This window comes from Rhinolophus ferrumequinum, chromosome X, assembly GCF_004115265.2.
Source record: "Rhinolophus ferrumequinum isolate MPI-CBG mRhiFer1 chromosome X, mRhiFer1_v1.p, whole genome shotgun sequence".
Lineage (NCBI taxonomy): Eukaryota > Metazoa > Chordata > Mammalia > Chiroptera > Rhinolophidae > Rhinolophus > Rhinolophus ferrumequinum.
This window is the reverse complement of record NC_046284.1, coordinates 43,826,124-43,846,359: the sequence shown is the minus strand read 5'-3', so window position 1 is coordinate 43,846,359 and position 20,236 is coordinate 43,826,124. Positions and strand designations below refer to the sequence as shown.

Below are 20,236 nucleotides of genomic sequence, written 5' to 3'. Positions count from 1 at the left end.
GACTTTGGTTTGTTTTTCCTTTAAAGGAAACAAAACATGTTTATGGTTTCATAAAAAGAAACCAGCTGAGCTCATGCTCTGAAGAGCTGCTTGACACTATGCCTAAAATAGTAAGAAGCAGTCAATAGTTTGATAGAATTTCTCCTCCCCACACCCCCGCTAATGGGAGGTGGGGGAGGTGGAGGCCAGGGGACTCCATGCAGGAAGGAACAGCCTCAGAGTGTGTGGGTGCTTGCTGCAGCCAGCTGGTCAGCTGAGTAGGCTGTGTATCCATGATAACATGACCAGTCCTCCTGGTGCTCAGGCTAGGAGATTTCTGGATTTCTCACTAGATTAATAAATTCTAAGGACAATCTCCTCACATGAAGTAGAATCTCAGAGTGTTGGGCCTAGAATATGTATCTTTAACAAGAGCCCCAGGAGAATCTGGGGTGCACTGAGGTGTGAGAATAATATTTCTAAGGTATGGATAAGAGCTTTAAAAGTGTTTGGCACGAGTACCTTTGAGCATTGGGTACCCTAACTGGAAAATGAACACTTCTCATTCTGTTAAAGACCCAATGAACTTTCCCAAATGACCTTCAACCCCCAGGGGCAAATGAGAAAATGCTGGAGGCTGCATTAGGTTCACTGCTTTCTTATCATCTGTCCTAAATAAGGAAATATAAACTATGCTCTTTGGACTGCAGTTAGGGAAATCCTGAGTCCCTGGAGTCATCTGCCCATACATCGTACACTTGATGGTGAGTGATCCACATGTGAATGTATGATATGCATGAGAGGAAGGGGCCTTTTCCAGCTCCAGCCCTCCGAAGACCTGGGCTGCTGAAGCCCTGATGTAGATGCACTATAAAAGGAATACACCACTTACCTTGTCCATGCTTGTGCTTGTTATTGATGACAATCTGCACTATGGTGCCTGAGGCTTGCTGGGAATCCATAAGAGCTCTCCGGTGACTTCTGGACCCAGGAAAGCGGGGCAGACCTCCGGACTGCCGGTCTGGTGGAGGATCATAGTGAGAGCGGTGGTAAGAATGTCTCTGTAAAATGACAAGGACAAATTCAGTCCCCTAAATCCATCAGTGAGAAGGCAGACATGGCCTTACATACATTAGAAGGCCATTTGATGATTTTTAGTGGTGAGCTCTGATCTGAAATGCATGTCCACCCCCACCAATAGAGAAATATGAAGTCAGACAATGAAGTTCACGAATTCATCCTAGAAAAAATTCTACATGCCTCATTGCTGAATATCACTACAAGTCACCTTCTAAGTACTCTCCTTGGGAAGCTGTGCACCGACACCAGTGCCTAGTCCACCCTTCAAAGCAATTTTGGAACTCTTTTTCTGGAATGGCCATCAGAGCTGTCGTTGTATTATCGATGTCCTGAATGTCATCAAAGTGTTTTCCTTTCAATATTTCCTTTATCTTCAGGTAAAGAAAGGAGGCCAGATCAGGTGAGTAGGGAGGGTGTTCCAATACAGTTATTTGTTTACTGGCTAAAAACTTCCTCACAGACTGTGCACTATGAACTGGCACATGGTTGTGATACAAGAGCCATGAATTGTTGGAGAAAAGTTCTGGTTGTCTTTGTCTAACTTTTTCATGCAGCCTTTTCAGTGCTTCCAAATAGTAAACTTGGTTAACTGTTTTGTCCAGTTGGTACAAATTAATAATGAATGATCCCTCTGATATCAAAAATGTTAGCAACAGCATTGCAACAAGTTCTCGAACTTAATTGTCAGGCCTCATAGGGATGTAAAATAAAGCAGCACGGGCACCATGCTGAGATTTTTTTCTCTCCTTGAAGAAGATTGGACTAGATTCACCAAAAACTTCCAAGGGAGCAAACAACCAAAGGTAAAGTGTCCTTCTTGCTCCTAAGACTCACATTCAGGTTTAAGAGTTAAGGAAGTAGCCTGCAACACAAGGCAGGATGTGACAGAGGCCACAGAAGTATAAAAAGCTGTGAAAATTAGGATAAGAAAGAACTTCTCTCTGGGGAGGTTTTGTGATCTGGGCCATGAAGGGTAGATAGACTTTTCATGGGCAGAGTTGGTGAGAAATATCCCAAGCAGAGGTTTACAAGTTGAGAAGGTACAGCAGAGAACATAGAGTCCATAAAAGGGAACAACTGAAAGATAACATTCCAGAAGTGGACTGGAGCCAGATCATGGAGGACATTAAATGACAGTCTAAGGGGACTTTATTTAGTAGGTAACAGAGGTAAGGATGTAGAAGCCTTTGAGGGATGTTTTTAAAGAATGGTAATAATCAAAACGGTGTTTGAACCCTGAGAATGCATAGGGTGAACTGGATAGGAGGAAGAGACAGGAGTCAAGTACAGTTCAGATACATGCACTGAGATTCTAAGCACAGACAAGGTCATGAGATCATAGATCAGGGCACGGACACCATAGACATTTCATAGAAGAACTGACAGTGCATGACAGTACTAGAGTGTCAGCTCCACAGAGGGGAGGACTTTGTTTTGTTCACTGCTATATCCCCAGTGCCTAAAACAGTGTCTAGCATATAGAAAGGTGCTCATCAAAAACTTGAATGAATGAATGAATGAAAGCTGTGGTCCCTAATGAAAGCTTAGAGTCCTGTCATACAAATAATCCAATCACTGCTCTTTCAGCAAATGGTTAAGACATATGAAGAGCCCACTATTCTGCTACCCACCCTTGTTCCAGGAGCTGAGGTATAGTGAAGATAGAGTAGGATGGAATGAATGAAGAGTAAAACCTAAGGCTTAAAGCCAAATAACATTGTGTTTTAGAGGCAATTGTTAGGGGTAAAGAGGGAGGACCCAATAAAAAATTCTTTTGCAGGCAACAGAAAAGGAATATCCTTATATTCAGTGATAGAAATAGCAGGGAACTTTGAAAAGGTAGTTATGGGGTTCCCTGACTCCACCATCCCATAAAAAAAAATACAGTTATGTTCCATAGACACACGTGTTGCAAATTTAGCTTTGGGAATTATTATTACTCTCTTGCTGGGGGGGTCTTTGGTGGGAGAAGAGGAGAGTGAACAGGAGCTGGAGTAAGAGAAAGAGAACATTATTCCTTCTAAGAAGAGCCCATGCTGGTGCATTGCTATAAAAACACACATAAAAAAGAATTTGCATTCATGTATTATCATTACACAGATGGGATTCTCAGTGCAAATAGTTTTCATTCCAACAATGACTCATATATCTTTTTCTGCCATAATCACTAACATTCCACAAAGGCAATTACAGATTGTTCTGTCCTTTTGGGAGTTTGGCAAAGTTTTGCCAAAGAAACACAGAAAGGAGAGTTTGGCTGGTGTGTGTCCTACTGATGCTAAAAGGAGGTAGTTCAACAGGGTTAGAATTTGAGATGGAAGGCCGCTGACCCAGGAAAAACTGAAAGCACAAGAAGTTCCCTATTTATGAGGGTGAGTACAAAATGAAAAGCTGTTCTTTGGTACCAGAGACTCAGACCTTGGACATATGATAAGGGTAGAAAAATGATTCCAGACAAAACAAAAAACTCAAGGATTTTGATCAGAGACCAGTCAGCCCCCCAGAACCTCATAGTATGTAAGTCTTTTGTTTTACTGACAGAGAAACTGAGGCCAGGGAGCAGAGGTTATTTATTCAGTGTTACAATGAAGGTTGAGTTTTTGGAGCTGACAGGAGAGTGAGAGTGTGGGGAAGATGAACAGGAGGAGCAAGAGGAAGAAGAGGAGGAGAAAGTGGGAGAGATAATATCTGGTCAAGCTCAGTGGTCCACAAATATTTGGCTAAAAGTGGCTCCAAACAAAAGTTCTTATAGATGTCAGCTACAGTGTTCACAAACACACATGCCACTGGTCTCCACCTTGGCTGCACACGGAATCACCTGGGGAGCTGTAAAAATACTGATGCCTGGGTCCCACGCCCAGGAAGTCTGATGGAATTTATCTGGGGTGAGGTATAAGCATCAGGATTTTTATATACCCCTCAGTGGACTCTAATTTGAAGCCTAGATTGAGAATCGCTGACATAAAGGATCTTCTGTTTCAGCCTGGGAGTGAAGGTGGTGATATGTGATTTATTTATTATTACTTTCAGGTGTATAAAGCAATGTACTAGTTAGACATTTACACCCTCCACAAAGTGATATCCCCTCTCCCCCAATCTACTACCCCTCTGATATTGTATATAGCTGCTACAATTCCATTGACTCTATTCCCTATGCTGTACTCCACATCCTGTGACCACAAGGTCTGACAATTAAGTTTGAGAACTCATCCTAGAAAAAGTGTTACATACCACATTGCTGAGTATCACTACAGTCACCTTTGAAGTACTCCCCTTGGGAAGCTATGCACCGACACCTGTGCCAAGTCCACCCTTCAAAGCAATTTTGGAACTCTTTTTCTGAAATGGCCACCAGAGCTGTCATCCTATTACCCTCGATGTCCTGAATGTCATCAAAATGTCTTCCTTTCAATAATTTCTTTATCTTCGGGTAAAGAAAGAAGTCATTGGGGACCAAATCAGGTGAGTAGGGAGGGTGTTCCAATACAGTTATTTGTTTACTGGCTAAAAACTCCCTCATAGACAGTGTCGTGTGAGCTGGTGCATTACCATGATACAAGAGCCATGAATTGGCGAAGAGTTCAGGTCATCTAACTTTTCCACACAGCCTTTTCATAACATCCAAATAGTAAACTTGGTTAACTGTTTGTCCAGTTGGTACAAAAATGTTAGCAACATTGTTGCAACAAGTTCTCGAACTTAATTGTCAGATTATTTATTTATTTATTTATATTTAACTATAGTTGGCATTCAATATTATTGAGCTTGAAGGTGATATGTGATTCTGAGTTAAGAACAATGGCTTTTTTTTTTGAGGAACCTCCATCCTGTTTTCCAAAGTGGCTGTACCAATCTGCAGTCCCACCAACAACCTTATGACCTAGCAATTCCACTCCTGGGTATCTATCCAGAGAAATCCAAAACCCTAATTCAAAATAATATATGCATCCCTATATTTATTGCAGCACTATTCACAGTAGCCAAGATATGGAAACAACCAAAATGCCCATCTATAGATGGTTGGATAAAGAAACTGTGGTATATTTATAGAATGGAGTATTACTCAGCCATAATAAACAATGAAATCTTACCATTTGCAAAAACATGAATGGACCTAGAGAATATTATGCTGAATGAAATAAGTCAGACTGAGAAAGACAAGTACCATATGATCTCACTTATATGTGGAATCTAAAGAACAGAATAAATGAGCAAAAAAAACATAAATAGTCTCAGAAGTATAGAGAAAAAAACTGATGGTTGCTAGATGGGAGGGGGTAGGGATGGGGGAGAAGGTAAATGGATTAGAAAGTACAAATTAGTAGTCACAATATAGTCATGGGGATATGAAATACAATATGGGGAATATAAACAATAATATTGAAAAGATTATGTAGGGTGCCAGATGAGTACTGGACTTATCAGGGGATCACTTCATAGACTGTGTAGATGCCTGACCACTGTGCTGTATACCTGAAGCTGAAGTGGAATAATATTGAATGTCAACTATAATCACATACACACACACACACACACACACACACACACACACACACACACACACACACAGATGTTATCTGTGCTCAAGCAGTAGTTCGCCGTAATTGGAAGTGTCTGGATGCTGATGGTAACCCCTTTGAGCACCACTTGTAATTACGTGACTTGTCAAACGTGACTTGTATTCATCTTTTGTTATTGGTATATATTGACTATTACAGTTTTAATACAGTTTTCCTTTCTTAAAATGTGTATACATTTTTTTGGCACCCTCTGTATATAGTCACAGGAGGTAAAGTACAGCATAGGGACTATAGTTAATGGTATTATCACAGCGATATACGATGTCAGAGGGGTAGCAGATTAGGGAGGGGTTATCACTTTGTGAGGGGTGTAAATGTCTAACTATTATGTTGCTTTGTATACCTGAAACTAATAAAAATGAGTAATGGCTCTTTTAGAATCGTTCTACTAAACAAATGAAAGAGGCTTACCAGGGGCCATTCTGACCTTGTAACTTACAACAAAGGAGAAAAAGGCATTAGTGCCTCAGAGTTGTAAGTGAAACTGGAGGTTATTTTAAAAAACCAGCTATGAGTAGGCTGCTTGAGAGAGCAGGTCAAGATGGACAAAAACCAAATGACTTCACTCATATGTGGAATATAAAACAAAAAGTAACAAAGAAAACAAAACAAACTCGTAGATAGACAATAGAATGGTGGTTACCAGAGGAGAAGGGAAGTGGGGGGAGGATGAAATGGGTAAAGGGGGTCAAGTACATGGTGACAGGTGGAAACTACACTTTTAGTGGTGAGCACACTATAATCTATACAGACCCGAAACTTATATAATGTTATTTACCAATGTTACCAAAATTAAAAAAAAAACAAAACATAAAAGCTAGTTTGGTAGAAATGACTATATACCTATGTCTTGTTTTAGTCTGCTCGATATTTTGGTATTATTTGATTTACTGACTCGAAAGACTGATAAATATTTCAGGCTTTTCAAGTGGCTCTTAAACAGTTCTTTTTTGGTGTTGGAAAATTCCCACCAAGATAGCAGTTCCCCAGGAATCTCTTCCTTACTTGTTCTAAGGTCTGAAATATAAGGGTTTTAGTGGCAGAGACAGGGAAGTTCAGAATGGCCTTCAAAATGCCTTCATGGTTGTGATCTTCTACCAGAGTCTTACAAGGCGTTACCACTGAGGGAAACTGGGTAAAGGGCACATGTAATCTCTCTGTATTATCCCTTACAAATTGCAAGTGAACCTAGAATTATCACAAAATAAAAAGTTTAATTTAAAAAATGTCTTCTAATCCACATAGCCATGAGCATATTATATTTTCATCAGTAGTAACCAGGACTATCCCTGTCTGGGAGACACTTCGGCTAATTTCCTTTCCAAACCATTGTTCTGACAATGTGAATGAGACATAGATTTTTTTTCCCCTGTTTTGTACTGTTTCTATCCCAAACTCTCACTTTTCTAACGGTAAATCTCTGGGTAATGTATTGGGGGCAAATCAGAGTTTGGCTGTTGTCCAAAAGAAAATTATGCTTGCTTTCATGTTTTGGCTTTCCATTCTACGCCTACTTTTCCACACACACACACACACACACACACACACACACACACACACACGCATTCCCACTGATGGTACTAGGGCCAATTCATGTGAATTTATGATCCAGAAATCAAACAGAATCCGTTTCAGGTTTTTACAAAGGAGTCACAATTGAACTACTGTTTCTCCTTCCTGTGCACTTCATAAAACTTGGTAAACTGATGGTTTTCACCCCACTTGGCAAAGTAAATGAATCAACTGTGTTTTTGTTGAACTGAGTTTTCAGGGTTCCCTCTAAATGTGAATAATCTACCAACAGGACAGTCTACTGAATTGGGAACGTGTCATTAGGTTTGCCTTTTTTTCTCCCTTGCAGAAAGTTGGGCTGCAAATGATATTGAAAAGGGATTCTGATACCTTCTAATTTTTGGCTAGTTGAGAACAAACAATAAGTTTGAAGAATTTCTCTTTGATTTGGGACAAATTCCTCTGCGTTGACATTAATGAAAAGGTCCCCCTACCCCCAACACACACATTTCACTCCATCTTCCACACCCATTCTTCAACACATTTATTGGGTGCCTACTATGTGCCAGGTACATACTTTTCCATTACTACAGATGCTATTTATTATTCAACTCATATCTCAAATATCTATCTCTTTTAGAACAAAGGAAAATATTTATTTATAATAAAGTGGAACCATCTGGACATTTTGGTCTACCAGGCACAAATGTTTATTTCTAAAGGTACGTCTTGAACTCCTTTGAATAATCAATAATGACTTCAAGCCCTGCACTTCTGTACCTGACCAATTTGCTACAGGAAGTACTGGATTAAGTCTAGGCCTATCACCAGCAGTTTAGGAAAAACCATGAAGCTAAAAGACATGGGATGGTTTTGGGAGCAGTACAAGACCAAGTAAAGAAGAAAGGCTAGATGTCATCAAAACGGTGGCATGACGTGAGCCTCTGTAAAGCTCCCCTGGAATTTACAACTAATCGAACTACAATAACTCCACAAAGGACTCCCTGCACAACAGACAGGAAAGACGAAGAGGCCCACTACTGAATTCACCTAAAGGTGGGTGAATCGCCCGAGCGGGGGAGGCGGGAAGGGAGAAGTGCAGAGATGGAGCTGTGCGGGCGCAAGATGCACAGCTAGCTCAGTGCTCCGAGCTCACTGCATCCCAGAACTACCGCAGCTGTGGGAGAGGGAAGAACTCGGAATGCTAGGGCTCCGCTTATGGCTCACAGGGCTGAAGGAACAGCATACAACATGGCTGAACCAAACGCACACGGCAGAAACCTCAGAGAAAAGACTGGGGGAAGAAGGCTGAAAACGGTGGTTTAATCCCTCACTGCCGAACAGAAAAACGAAGCCATAGGCACTGAGACTAGCAGCTCCCTACCCTCCCAGAGCTTGCCCCACCCCCACCTGCCCGGTGCTAGAAGAAGAACAGTAGCAGTGTCCGATCAAAAGAACAGGATATTTGCTGTTCTGGGAACTGTGGACTGCAGACACAGATTCGCAGCCCAACTAATTCCGGGACAGAGGAGGGAGCTGTGGAAGGAGGACTGACTGTGGTGGTCGGTGCCGACATTGCTCTGGGCCACCTCTCACAACTCACCTCGCCCCTGGCCCCACCTATCTGGGCGGGTCCCTGCAGGAGTAAACAGAACTGCTGAAACACATGGGCTCTGAATCTGGTGCAGGAATAGCTTTGGACTTCAAAAGCTCTCTGCATACCCACACAGACACTATGCCCTGTGACCCAGGTGAAATATTAACAGCGGAGAAGGCCGTCTCCTAGGGAATCCCCCCATTGTGCGAGAAGCGGGAATAGTGAAGAAAAAACATAGCACTACCATGTGAGAGAGAAAAAAAAGGCTGCAGTCGGAGAGAAAATACAACATTCTACCAACAAGTACTGGAAAACAAAAGAAAGACCTCTTCCTATCAACCTGTTGCAGAACCCACTCCTGCAGATGTCTGGGAAGAAAAAGAATAAATCAGTAATTTGCATGAATAAACAAGGCAACAAGACAGCTCAGAAAGAAAGTGAAAAGTCTCAAGAAAAAGAACTTAAAGATATGGAAATATGTAACTTAAATGACAGAGAATTCAAGATTGCAGTTCTGGAAAAACTCAACAAGATACAAGAAAACACAGAAAGGCAGTTTAATGAACTCAGAAACACAAGCAAAGAAAAACATGAGCATTTTACAAAAGAGATTGAAAATTTAAAGAAGAACCAAATAGAATTTCTGGAGATTAAGAACTCAATAGAAGAAATTTAGAATGAAATAACCAGCTTAGGTAGTAGAGTTGACCAGATGGAGGAAAGAATCAGTGACATTGAAGATAGAAACCTGGAAATTACACAGATGGAAGAAGAAAGAGACTTGAGACTTAAAAGAAACGAAAGAAATCTACAAGAACTTTCTCACAAGATTAGAAAGAGCAATATAAGAATAACGGGCATACCAGAAGGAGAAGAAAGAGAGAAGGGAACAGAGAATATATTCAAACCAATTATTGATGAGACTTCCGAAACTTGTGGACAGAACTGGATCCTCGAATCCAAGAAGCAAATAGAACACCTAATTACCTCAATCCCAACAGGCCTTCTCCAAGGCACATTGTACTGAAGCTGTCTAAAATCAACGACAAAGAAAGAATCCTCAAGGCAGCCAGGGAAAAGAAGACAGTAACCTACAAAGGAAAGCCCATTAGATTATCATCAGATTTTTCAGCAGAAACGCTACACGCCAGGAGGGAGTGGAACCAAATATTCAAACTACTGAAAGAGAGAAATTATGAGCCAAGAATAATGTATCCAGCAAAGATATTCTTCAGATATGAAGGAGGAATAAAGACCTTTCCAGACATACAGAAGCTGAGGGAATTTTCTAATACACGACCTGCACTACAAGAAATACTAAAGGAGGCTATTTGACCACCATTAACAGAGACAATTTTTGGCACCCAAACATAAAAAGGGGGAGAGTAAAGGCCTGAATCGAAATATGGGAATGGAGAAAGTAAGTGTGCTGAAGAAAATGGAATACTCTAAATATCAAACTTTCTTTTACATAAACTTAAGGGCAACCACTCAAAAAGAAAAAAACATTCCTGAACTGAAATACATATTGTAATAAAAGAAGAAACAGAGGGAAACATCATAGAATACCACCACACAGAAATAATAGACAACAACAAAAAGGCAAAGAAACAATGGAGACACAGCCTTACCAGAAAACTAAAGATAGAATGACAGGAAATCCTCACTTATCAATAATCACCCTAAATGTAAATGGACTGAGCTCACCAATAAAAAGGCACAGAGTAGCAGATTGGATCAAAAAACTAAACCCAACCATATGCTGTCTCCAAGAGACACATCTCAGCTACAAGGACAAGCATAGACTCAAAGTGAAAGGGAGGAAATTGACACTCTAAGCAAATGGTATCCAGAGAAAATCAGGTGTAGCTATAATTACGTGAGATGAAACAGAATTCAGGGTGAAAAAAATAACAAGAGAAAAAGACGGACATTTCATAATGGTAAAGGGGACTATACAACAAGAAGACATAACAGTCATCAATATTTATGCCCCCAATCAGAGAGCACCGAAATATACCCAGCAACTACTAACAGAACTAAAGGGAGAAACTGACCAAAACACAATTATACAAGGGGACTTAAATACATTATTGACAACTATGGATTGATCATCCAAACAGAAAATAAATAACGAAATAACAGCTCTAAATGACACATTGGATGAAATGGACATAATTGACATATATAGAGTACTTCATCCTAAAACATCAGACTATACATTATTTTCTAGTCTACATGGAACATTCTCAACGATAGACCATATATAGGGACATAAAATCAGCCTCAACAAATTTAAGAAGATTGAAATCATACCAAGCATATTCTCTGATCACAAGGCTTTGCAATTGGATATCAACTGTAAAAAGAAAGCAGGAAAAAAACAAAAATACATGGAGATTAAACAACATACTTTAAAAGAATGACTGGGTTAAGGAAGAAATTAGAGGAGAGATCAAAAGATACATAGTAACAAATAACAATGAAAATACATTTTACCAAATTTTTGGGATACAGCAAAAACAGCGTTAAGAGGGAAATTTATATCATTACTGGCCTATCTCTAGAAACAAGAAAATCCCAAATAAATAACCTCATGTTACACCTTAAAGAACTAGAAAAAGAAGAACAAGTGCAACCCAAGGTCAGCAGAAGAAAGGAAATAACAAAAATCAGAGCAGAACTAAATGAAATAGAGAACAAAAAGACAATAGAAAAAATTAATGTGACAAAGAGCTGGTTCTTTGATAAGATTAACAAAATTGACAAACCCTTGGCTAGACTCACTAAGACAAAGAGAGAAAACACTAATTAACAAAATCAGAAATGAAGAAGGGGAAGTTATCTCGGACACCACAGAAATACAAAGAATCATCCAAGAATAGTATGAAGGACTATATGCCACCAAATTCAATAACCGAGAAGAAATGGACAAGTTCTTAAAAACATATAGCCTTCGAAGACTGAACCATGAAGAACTGGAAAATCTAAACAGATCGATCACCAGTAATGAAATTGAATCAGTCATCCAAAACCTTCCCAAAAGCAAAAGCCCGGGACCAGATGGCTTCACTAGGGAATTCTACCAAACCTTCAAAGAGGATCTAATACCAATAATGCTCAAACTCTTCCAAACAATTGAAGAAGAGACAATACTCCCTAACTCATTTTATGAGGCCAACATTACCCTGATACCAAAACCTGGTAAGGACAACACAAAAAAAGAAAACTACAGACCAATATCTCTGATGAGTACAGATGCAAAAATCCTAAACAAAATTCTAGCAAATCGAATGCAACAGTGCGTTAAAACGATCATCCATGACGACCAAGTGGGGTTCAACCCCGGGGCACAAGGATGGTTCAACATCCCCAAATCCATCAATGTGATACATCACATAAAAAAAAATAAAGGAGAAAAATCATATGATTATATCAATTGATGCAGAAAAAACATTTGACAACATACAACATCCATTTATGATTAAAACACTTAGTAAAATAAGTATAGAAGGAAAATACCTTAACATCATAAAGGCCATATATGACAAGCCCTCAGCTAATCTCATAATTAATGGTGAAAAACCGAAGTCCTTTGCTCTACGTTCAGGAACACGATAGGGCTGTTCCCTATCACCTCTGCTTTCCAACATAGTGTTGGAAGTCCTTGCCAGAGCAATCAGGCAAGAGAAAGAAGTAAAAGGCATCCACATTGGGAACGAAGAAGTTAAATTATCACTCTTTGCAGATGACATGATGCTATATATAGAAAACCCTAAAGAGTCCACCAAAAAGCTATTAGAAACAATCAACGAATACAGTAAAGTTGCTGGCTACAAAATCAATGTACAAAAGTCCATTGCATTCTTATATACTAACAATGAAATCTCACAAAAAGAAATACAAAAAACAATTCCTTTTGCAGTTGCACCAAAAAGAATATAATACCTAGGAATAAACTTAACCAAGGATGTGAAGGACGTATATGTTGAAAACTATGACACTTTTGAAAGAAATTGAAGAAGACACAAAGAAATGGAAAGACATTCCATGCTCATGGATTGGAAGAATGAACATAGTTAAAATGGCCATATTACCCAAAGCAATATACAGATTTAATGCAATCCCCAGCAAAAGCCCAATGGCATTTTTTAAAGAAATAGAAGAAAAAAATCATCAGAGTTGTTTGGAACCACAAAAGACCTCGAATAGCCAAAGCAATTTTAAGAAAAAAACAATACTGGAGGTATCACACTCCCTGACTTTAGGTTGTACTACAGGGCTACAATAATCAAAAGAGCATGGTATTGGCAGGAAAACAGACACATAGACCAATGGAATAGAATTGAGAACCCAGAAATAAAACCACATAAATATGGATAGATAATTTTTGACAAGGAAGCTAAAAACATACAATGGAGGAAAGACAGCCTGTTCAATAAATGGTGCTGGGAGAATTGGAAAGCCACGTGCAAAAGAATGAAACTGGACTGCTCTCTGTCACCACATGTACCAAAATTAATTCAAAATGGATCAAAGCCTTAAGCATAAGAACTGACACAATAAACTGCATAGAAGAAAACATAGGTACTAAACTTATGGAACTTGGGTTCAAAGAGCATTTTATGAATTTGACTCCAAAGACAAGGGATGTAAAAGCTAAAATAAACGAATGGGACTATATGAAACTTAAAAGCTTCTACACAGCAAAAGAAACCATCGACCAAAGAAAGAGGCAACCAACTGAATGGGAGAAGATTTTTGCAAACAGTACCTCCAATAAGGGGCTAATATCCAAAATATACAAGGAACTCATGAAACTCAACAGCAAAAAAACAAACAACCCTATTGAAAAATGGGCAGAGGACCTGAAGAGACATTTCTCCAAAGAGGACATACAAATGGCAAATAGACATATGAAAAAATGCTCAACATCACTAATCATCAGAGAAATGCAAATAAAAACCACAGTGAGATATCACCTCACCCCAGTCAGAATGGCTATCATCAAGACAAATAGTAACAAGTGTTGGAGAGGCTGTGGAGAAAAAGGAACCCTCATACACTGTTGTTGGGAATGCAGACTGGTGCAGGCGTTATTGAAGGCAGTGTGGAGGTTCCTCAAAAAATTACGAATAGAATTACCATATGACCCAGCAATCTCTCCCCTGGGGATCTACCCCAAAAATCTGAATACATTTATACATAAAGACACGTGTGCCCCAATGTTCATTGCAGCTTTGTTTACGGTGGCAAAGACATGGAAACAACCAAAATGTCCTTTGATAGATGAATGGATGAAGAAGTTGTGGTATATGTACACAATGGAATACTATTCGGTGGTAAGAAAAGGTGATATAGGAACATTTGTGACAACATGGATGGATCTTGAGAGTATAATGCTAAGCGAAATAAGTCAGACAGAAAAAGCAGAGAAGCATATGATTTCACTGATATGTGGTATATAAACCAAAAACAACAAAAGAATAAGACAAACAAATGAGAAACAAAAACTGATAGACACAGACAATAGTTTAGTGGTTACCAGAGGGTAAGGGGGTTGGAGGGTGGGAGATGAGGGTAAGGGGGATCAAGTATATGGTGAAGGAAGGAGAACTGACTCTGGGTGGTGAACACACAATGGGATTTATAGATGATGTAATACAAAATTGTACACCTGAAATCTATGTAATTTTACTAACAATTGTCACCCCAATAAATGAAAAAAAAGAAAAAGAAGAAGGGCTAATTAATGGCCTTACAAGTAGGACTGTTGAGGTGGTCACAGTGCTTACTGTTGGGAGCTTAGGCACCCAGCCTAAGTAAAACATGCAGTTTAAGGTGATTGAAACCCAAATTTATTTTAGAATGGCATCTAGTTGACAAGAATTAATTTAACCACTCTCAACTGAATACCACAATAGAAAATTGTGGCTGAGAGAAAGGAAATTCACAACACAAAACATGGAGACTGAGGATGTTGGCAAGCTGGGGGCAAGCAAGTCAGAAGGGGCACATGTGATGATTGGGAAGCATGGCCTAAGCAGCATTGTGATGTCTGTGTTGGTCATTTTATTGTGTTGTATGTCAACACCTACCTCACACCCTTGCTATAGGTCTGCCTTCTAATTCCCTAGACTCTTGTCTTATCCATTACATGTTGAGAACCAATTCCTACAGTTTTAGAAAATCGTTTAAATGTTATTTATTACAAATGTAATTCATGTTCATTGCAAAACATAAAATGATATAAAAGATATAAATTAAAAAGTCAAAGTTGACCTTTCTTCCTACCCACTTCCACCCCTCTGAGACTACCATTCTTCACATGTTTGTATGTGACCTTCCAGATCTTTTCATGTGCATTTACATACATGCATACACATGATTTTTACTTAAGGATATGATAGTATAAATTGTATCCTGAACCTCATTTTGTTTACATAATATATCTTGCAGATTCCTGTACTTTACTACATGTCCATGTATTGCATTCTTTTTAACACCTGCACAGTATCCCATAAATGGAGTGTGTTTAACAAAGCTGCTATTGATAAGACACTAAGGTTGTCTCTATTTGTTATTTTCTTATGAAAATAATGCCCCTGTACACTTTTTTTGTATCAGCGTGGATGAATTTCCATTTTTGTGCAATGAATGCCTTTGTACAATTTGTACACTATTATAAGCTCTTTAATATGATAAATTATTTGAACTGGAACAAATCCTTCTCAGATTTTAAGAAGTTTGAAGTGTTGCTGTACTTAGACACATGTCTTTTTAGAGAGGGATTCTATTTTGTTAATTACTTCAAAATACAAAGGAACAAGAGACACTATTACTGCATGTAGAGACATGCCTACTCATAAGGCTTATTCTAAGATTAACACCAAGAACAGAAGTGAAAAGATGTTGCAGCATGAGGAGGGAGAATCTGGCCTGCCATCTCTCCTCTCTTCCAGTGGTATGAGTGAGAGCCTAAGGCTTAGGGGAGGGTTTAGATGAACATGTCCAAAGTACCTCTGCCAAAAGGATGGGCTGGCCTATTTTACAATCTTACAGAAGATCCTCACTGTTGAGGATAGGGGTAGTGACCTGCTTTTCTGACAGAAGACAAATATTTGGCAAGTCATCCTGAAAGGGAAACAACTTCTGATATCTAGATGAAGCGTTCCCGAGGGCTGGAGCTACGATTTCTTTGTATCCATGTCTTCGCCCTGGTTAACAATTACACAGTGTACTCAAATGGTTACAGGTTGTTGATGATGACTCTTAAATTTATAAGGAAAGGGAAGAAAAATGGTGTTAGAAATGGGCCCTTTCATGGAGTTGCTGGGATAGTAGCCATGAAAAAAGGAAGGTTTGGCCTGATGCTGTGAGTGTTGAATTATTTGAGCTATTCACACTTACCGCTTCTCTGTTGGCAGGTTGCCGGAAGATATCATCATCAGGATTTTCCCATGATAATTCTCCATCCCCTACTTATTAAAAAGAAATAAAGAAAAAATCATATGCACATAGAAGGGAAAAATATCACCCTTGTGACCCAATAACATTTTTGGTCCTATGATCCCAAAGTTTTCCAGACATTTAGCTATTCTTCAAAAAAGCAACACTCAAGGATTTCTGTCTGGGTGACCCTCATTTTTCAAAACAACTCTGAAGAAAGTTACTACTTTCTAAAACAGACCATTAAGCAATATTACCCAGAATTCGGAAAATAAAAGGAAAAATAATCACTTTCCACTTTAATATAACCATAATTGTCACTTTTGCTTATCTCATCCCAGTGAGAGTTAAGTATTTTGCAGGTCATATTTAACTTGTGTTTAAACTACCCTTAAAAAATGAGAGCTCTGATAATTTGGTCTGTCATGATTTGTTAAACTCACCATTATATCTCTGATAAGTTATGATATGGTCTGAAAGTTAAGGTAAAACTTAACTAAGGTTGGAGTGCTTACATAACCAATATCCAAGATATTATTCTCTCTCTCTCTCTCTCCCTCTCTCTCTCTCTCTCTTTGCCTGAGACAGCTTTCTCTAGGTCTATATGTTTACTCTTTGAAGAGCCAACCCCTATTACAGCTTTCTTCCAGAGAAACTGCCTTTAGGAGGAAGATTCTAGTTGCAGCCTGGACAACAAAAAACGTACAACAGACATGGATATTCCTCAGTTGATTAAAGATAAAAAACTAGAAGATAATTCCCACGAATATTATCTGTGTTATCTATGATGAAGCAAGCAGATGGGAAAAGCTTCGTCTTAGAGATGTTTGTACCACTCTAAATGAGTAGCATTTATGTGTGTGTGAATGTGTGTGTGTGTACATGTGTAGAGATAGAGATAAACAGATATATAAACATAGAGAGATAAACATATATATACATATACATATATATATATATATATGTATGTATCTGGCCAAGGATAAACCCAATATTGATTCAACCATATATTTCATGGGATAACAAGAAATACCAAAAAAATATAAGCATAAAGAATTTTCAATTCTAATTCATCTCCCAAGCTTTCAAAACCTAAGTATAAATGGTAACATGTCACTGGTTCAAATGTGTGGTAGTACTGTTAGAAAAAAATGTAATATCATTTGCTTTTAAGACTTCAAAAAGACCTCAAAACTAGTTTGATAGAAATATTATAATTAGACAGTGACATATCACAAAGTATGACTTTAATCCTTCATTATTTAGAGATCATCTTATGAAGATTTAACTCTGGTTGCTATGTTAATCTTACTAAAACACCACTTTGACTATATAATTGTCACATTCCCTGATCAAAACCCTCAGTGGGTTACCATTCAAGACTCTATAATTAGCCCCAACCTCATCTTTATTGAGCACTTACTTCCCACCCAAGTATCTCAACTACACTACAATGAGAACCCTTTGACCTCCTGTTCTTTATTGAGCACATGGCTCTCATTCTTGCTTTCATGCTTTTGGTCATGTTATTCTTCTGAAATTTCTTTCCTACCTTCCACACCCATAGCTCCCCTATGCCTATGAAAACCATTAAGATTTTCCTTCTCTACAAAGTCTTCCTCAAGCACTCTTAACACATTTCTGATTATCTAAAGTACTTAGCCTGTAGCCTTAGAGATGTACAGGAGTACAAGCATAACTTTGTCCAATTGCTCCATTTAACAGATGAAGAAACCAAGGCTCAGAGAGGCAGAGTAGCAGCCATTCATCACATAATGAGTTTGTGAGAGTTCACACCTAAACCCCAGATTTTCTGGCTCCCAAATAAGTGCATCCATTCCATAAGGGCAGAGTTTATTGTGTTATTTATGGCTGTATCACCATCATTTATAACAATGCCTGACACATAGTATTCACTCAAAAAATACTTGCCAAATGATGGAATTGGAGGTTTTCTCTAACCATCTATCTAAAATTTCAACCTCTCTCTGATATTTATCCCCTTCTTTACTTTTTCTTCTTAGATTTAACACTATCTTACATTTTATATACTTTATTTATTTTGTTTATTGTCTGCTTTCTCCCACTAGAACTACCCTTTGAGATTAGGTTTAAAACAAGAACAAGGATTTTTATCTATCATGTTCATCGATATAACCCCAGAGACTAGAACAGTGTTAGGCACGTATTACTCATTCAGTATGTCTTGAAGGAATGAATACTAAAACACTGTATAGTATTTTCTGCTGCTAAATGTTTCCTGAGCCTGTCTTGCTTCCCTGAAGAGACTGTAAATTCCTTGAAATCAGAGACCATATGTTAGTTCCCTCTCTATATTACCTAGATCAGTGGTTTTTCAGGTGTGGTCTCTGGACCAGCTGCACAAGCATTACCTGGGAGCTTGTCAGAAAAGAAAAATTTTGGAACTCACACCAGACCTACAAAGTTAGAAACTCTGGGTGAGGGTCAGTGGTCTGGGTTTTGACAAGCCCTCCCAATAGTTCTGATGCATTCATGAGTTTGAGAATAACTGGGCTGGAACACTTTGCATTTTCCTGGGTATACATCAGGTGCTAAGTATATGCTCAGTGAATTGAACTGCAGTCACAAAATACAGAATTAAGTGTTTGGACAATATATACTCACCTCTTCCTGGTTATTCCTCATCTGAGTAAAGATGGTAGACAAAGACTACATGCAGACTATGTGGAAACCCTAACTGACCCTGTAACAGTGATGATGATTTCACCTTTGTTTATCTCTAGAAAATAATGTCCAAAAGTCAGTTAACATGCATTGAATGCTTCTTGGGTGGAGAGCATGATATTAAGGCAGGAGGAGAGAAATCAGACTGGGCCCTTGCCCTCAAGATATTTACAACCTGTTTAGAGGTGATAGGAAATCAATATAGGAAACAACATGAAAATATACACCCACAGTAACAGCTGGAAATATAAGTGGAATATACGTGCTTAAGAGACATTGAATAGGTAACGTGAGCAGTCAGATCTAACCATGGAAAGGTTCCCAAACAATTTTTAAGTCATGTTTTAGAGCTAGGTACTACAGGTTATAAACAGACAGTGATGTGGGCAGGGGTATCTCAACTAAAGGAAAAGGCATTTGCAAAGGACTGGAGCTTTGGAAATAGCAACTCATGCACTGGTGACAACAGCAAGGAATGGCTTGAATAGAAACTTCAGATGTGAAACCAGAGAAATAGGGCTGGTGGAAAGAGAGAAAAGGAAATGGAGGATGAAAGATGAGGGAGAGATGGAGAAGGAAAGGTTGTTGAGGTAAATATGGGTGGTAAATAATTGCTGCATGAACTTGAAGAACTCACATTTGTTCCTGTTACCGATTTTTATGTAGCGGTTCCTATGGTAAAAATGGTATTTGTGGAACTTTATCCTGGAAATGGAGTGTTGACTACTGAAGGAGCTACTGGAATCTAGGAGGACAACCAGGAGGGTGTTTTAATAAGAAGTGATAGTACTTGAGAATGTATAAAAACATGGAAAAGAAGGGGAGAATCAGACTACTACAGATGAAGAGGAAATGAAAAAGAGAATAGGTCAAAATGGCGTGAGGTGAGCCTCTGTAAATCTCCCCTGGAAATTACAACTAATCGAACAACTATAACTCCACAAAGGACTCCCAGCACAGCAGACAGGCAGGACGAAGAGGCGCACTAATGAATTCACCTAAAGGTGGGTGAATCGCATGAGTGTGGGAGGAGGGAAAGGAGAAGTGCAGAGAAGGAGCCGCGCAGGCTCAGAACGCAGACCTAGCTCAGTGCTCCGAGCTCTCTGCATCCCGGAACTACCGCAGCTGCGGGAGAGGGAAGAACTCAGACTGCTAGGGCTCCGTTTAGGGCCCACAGGGCTGAGAGGACAGCATATCACACGGCTGAACCCAACGCTCATGGCAGAGACCTTGGAGAAAAGACTGAGGTAAGAAGGCTAAAAAGGGTTTTTAAGCACTCACTGCCGAGCAGAAAATGGAAGCCATAGGCACTGAGACAAGCCGCCCCCTCCCT

At 39.1% G+C, this 20,236-nt stretch overlaps 1 protein-coding gene across 12 annotated transcripts in view; it reads right to left on the bottom strand.

Moving 5' to 3' along the window:
* The window catches only part of CHRDL1 (chordin like 1), a 211,659-nt gene that overhangs the window by 23,862 nt on the left and 167,561 nt on the right, over positions 1-20,236 (bottom strand). For 6 of the 12 annotated variants that reach the window (XM_033113889.1, XM_033113827.1, XM_033113852.1 and 3 more), the window contains exons 7-8: positions 16,159-16,229; positions 872-1,040 (exon numbers count right to left, since the gene is read on the bottom strand). In XM_033113889.1, coding sequence (XP_032969780.1) covers positions 872-1,040; positions 16,159-16,229 — 240 coding nt within the window. The remainder of the gene's footprint in view (positions 1-871; positions 1,041-16,158; positions 16,230-20,236) is intronic. The other 6 variants (XM_033113861.1, XM_033113898.1, XM_033113817.1 and 3 more) reach the window with 1 other exon arrangement.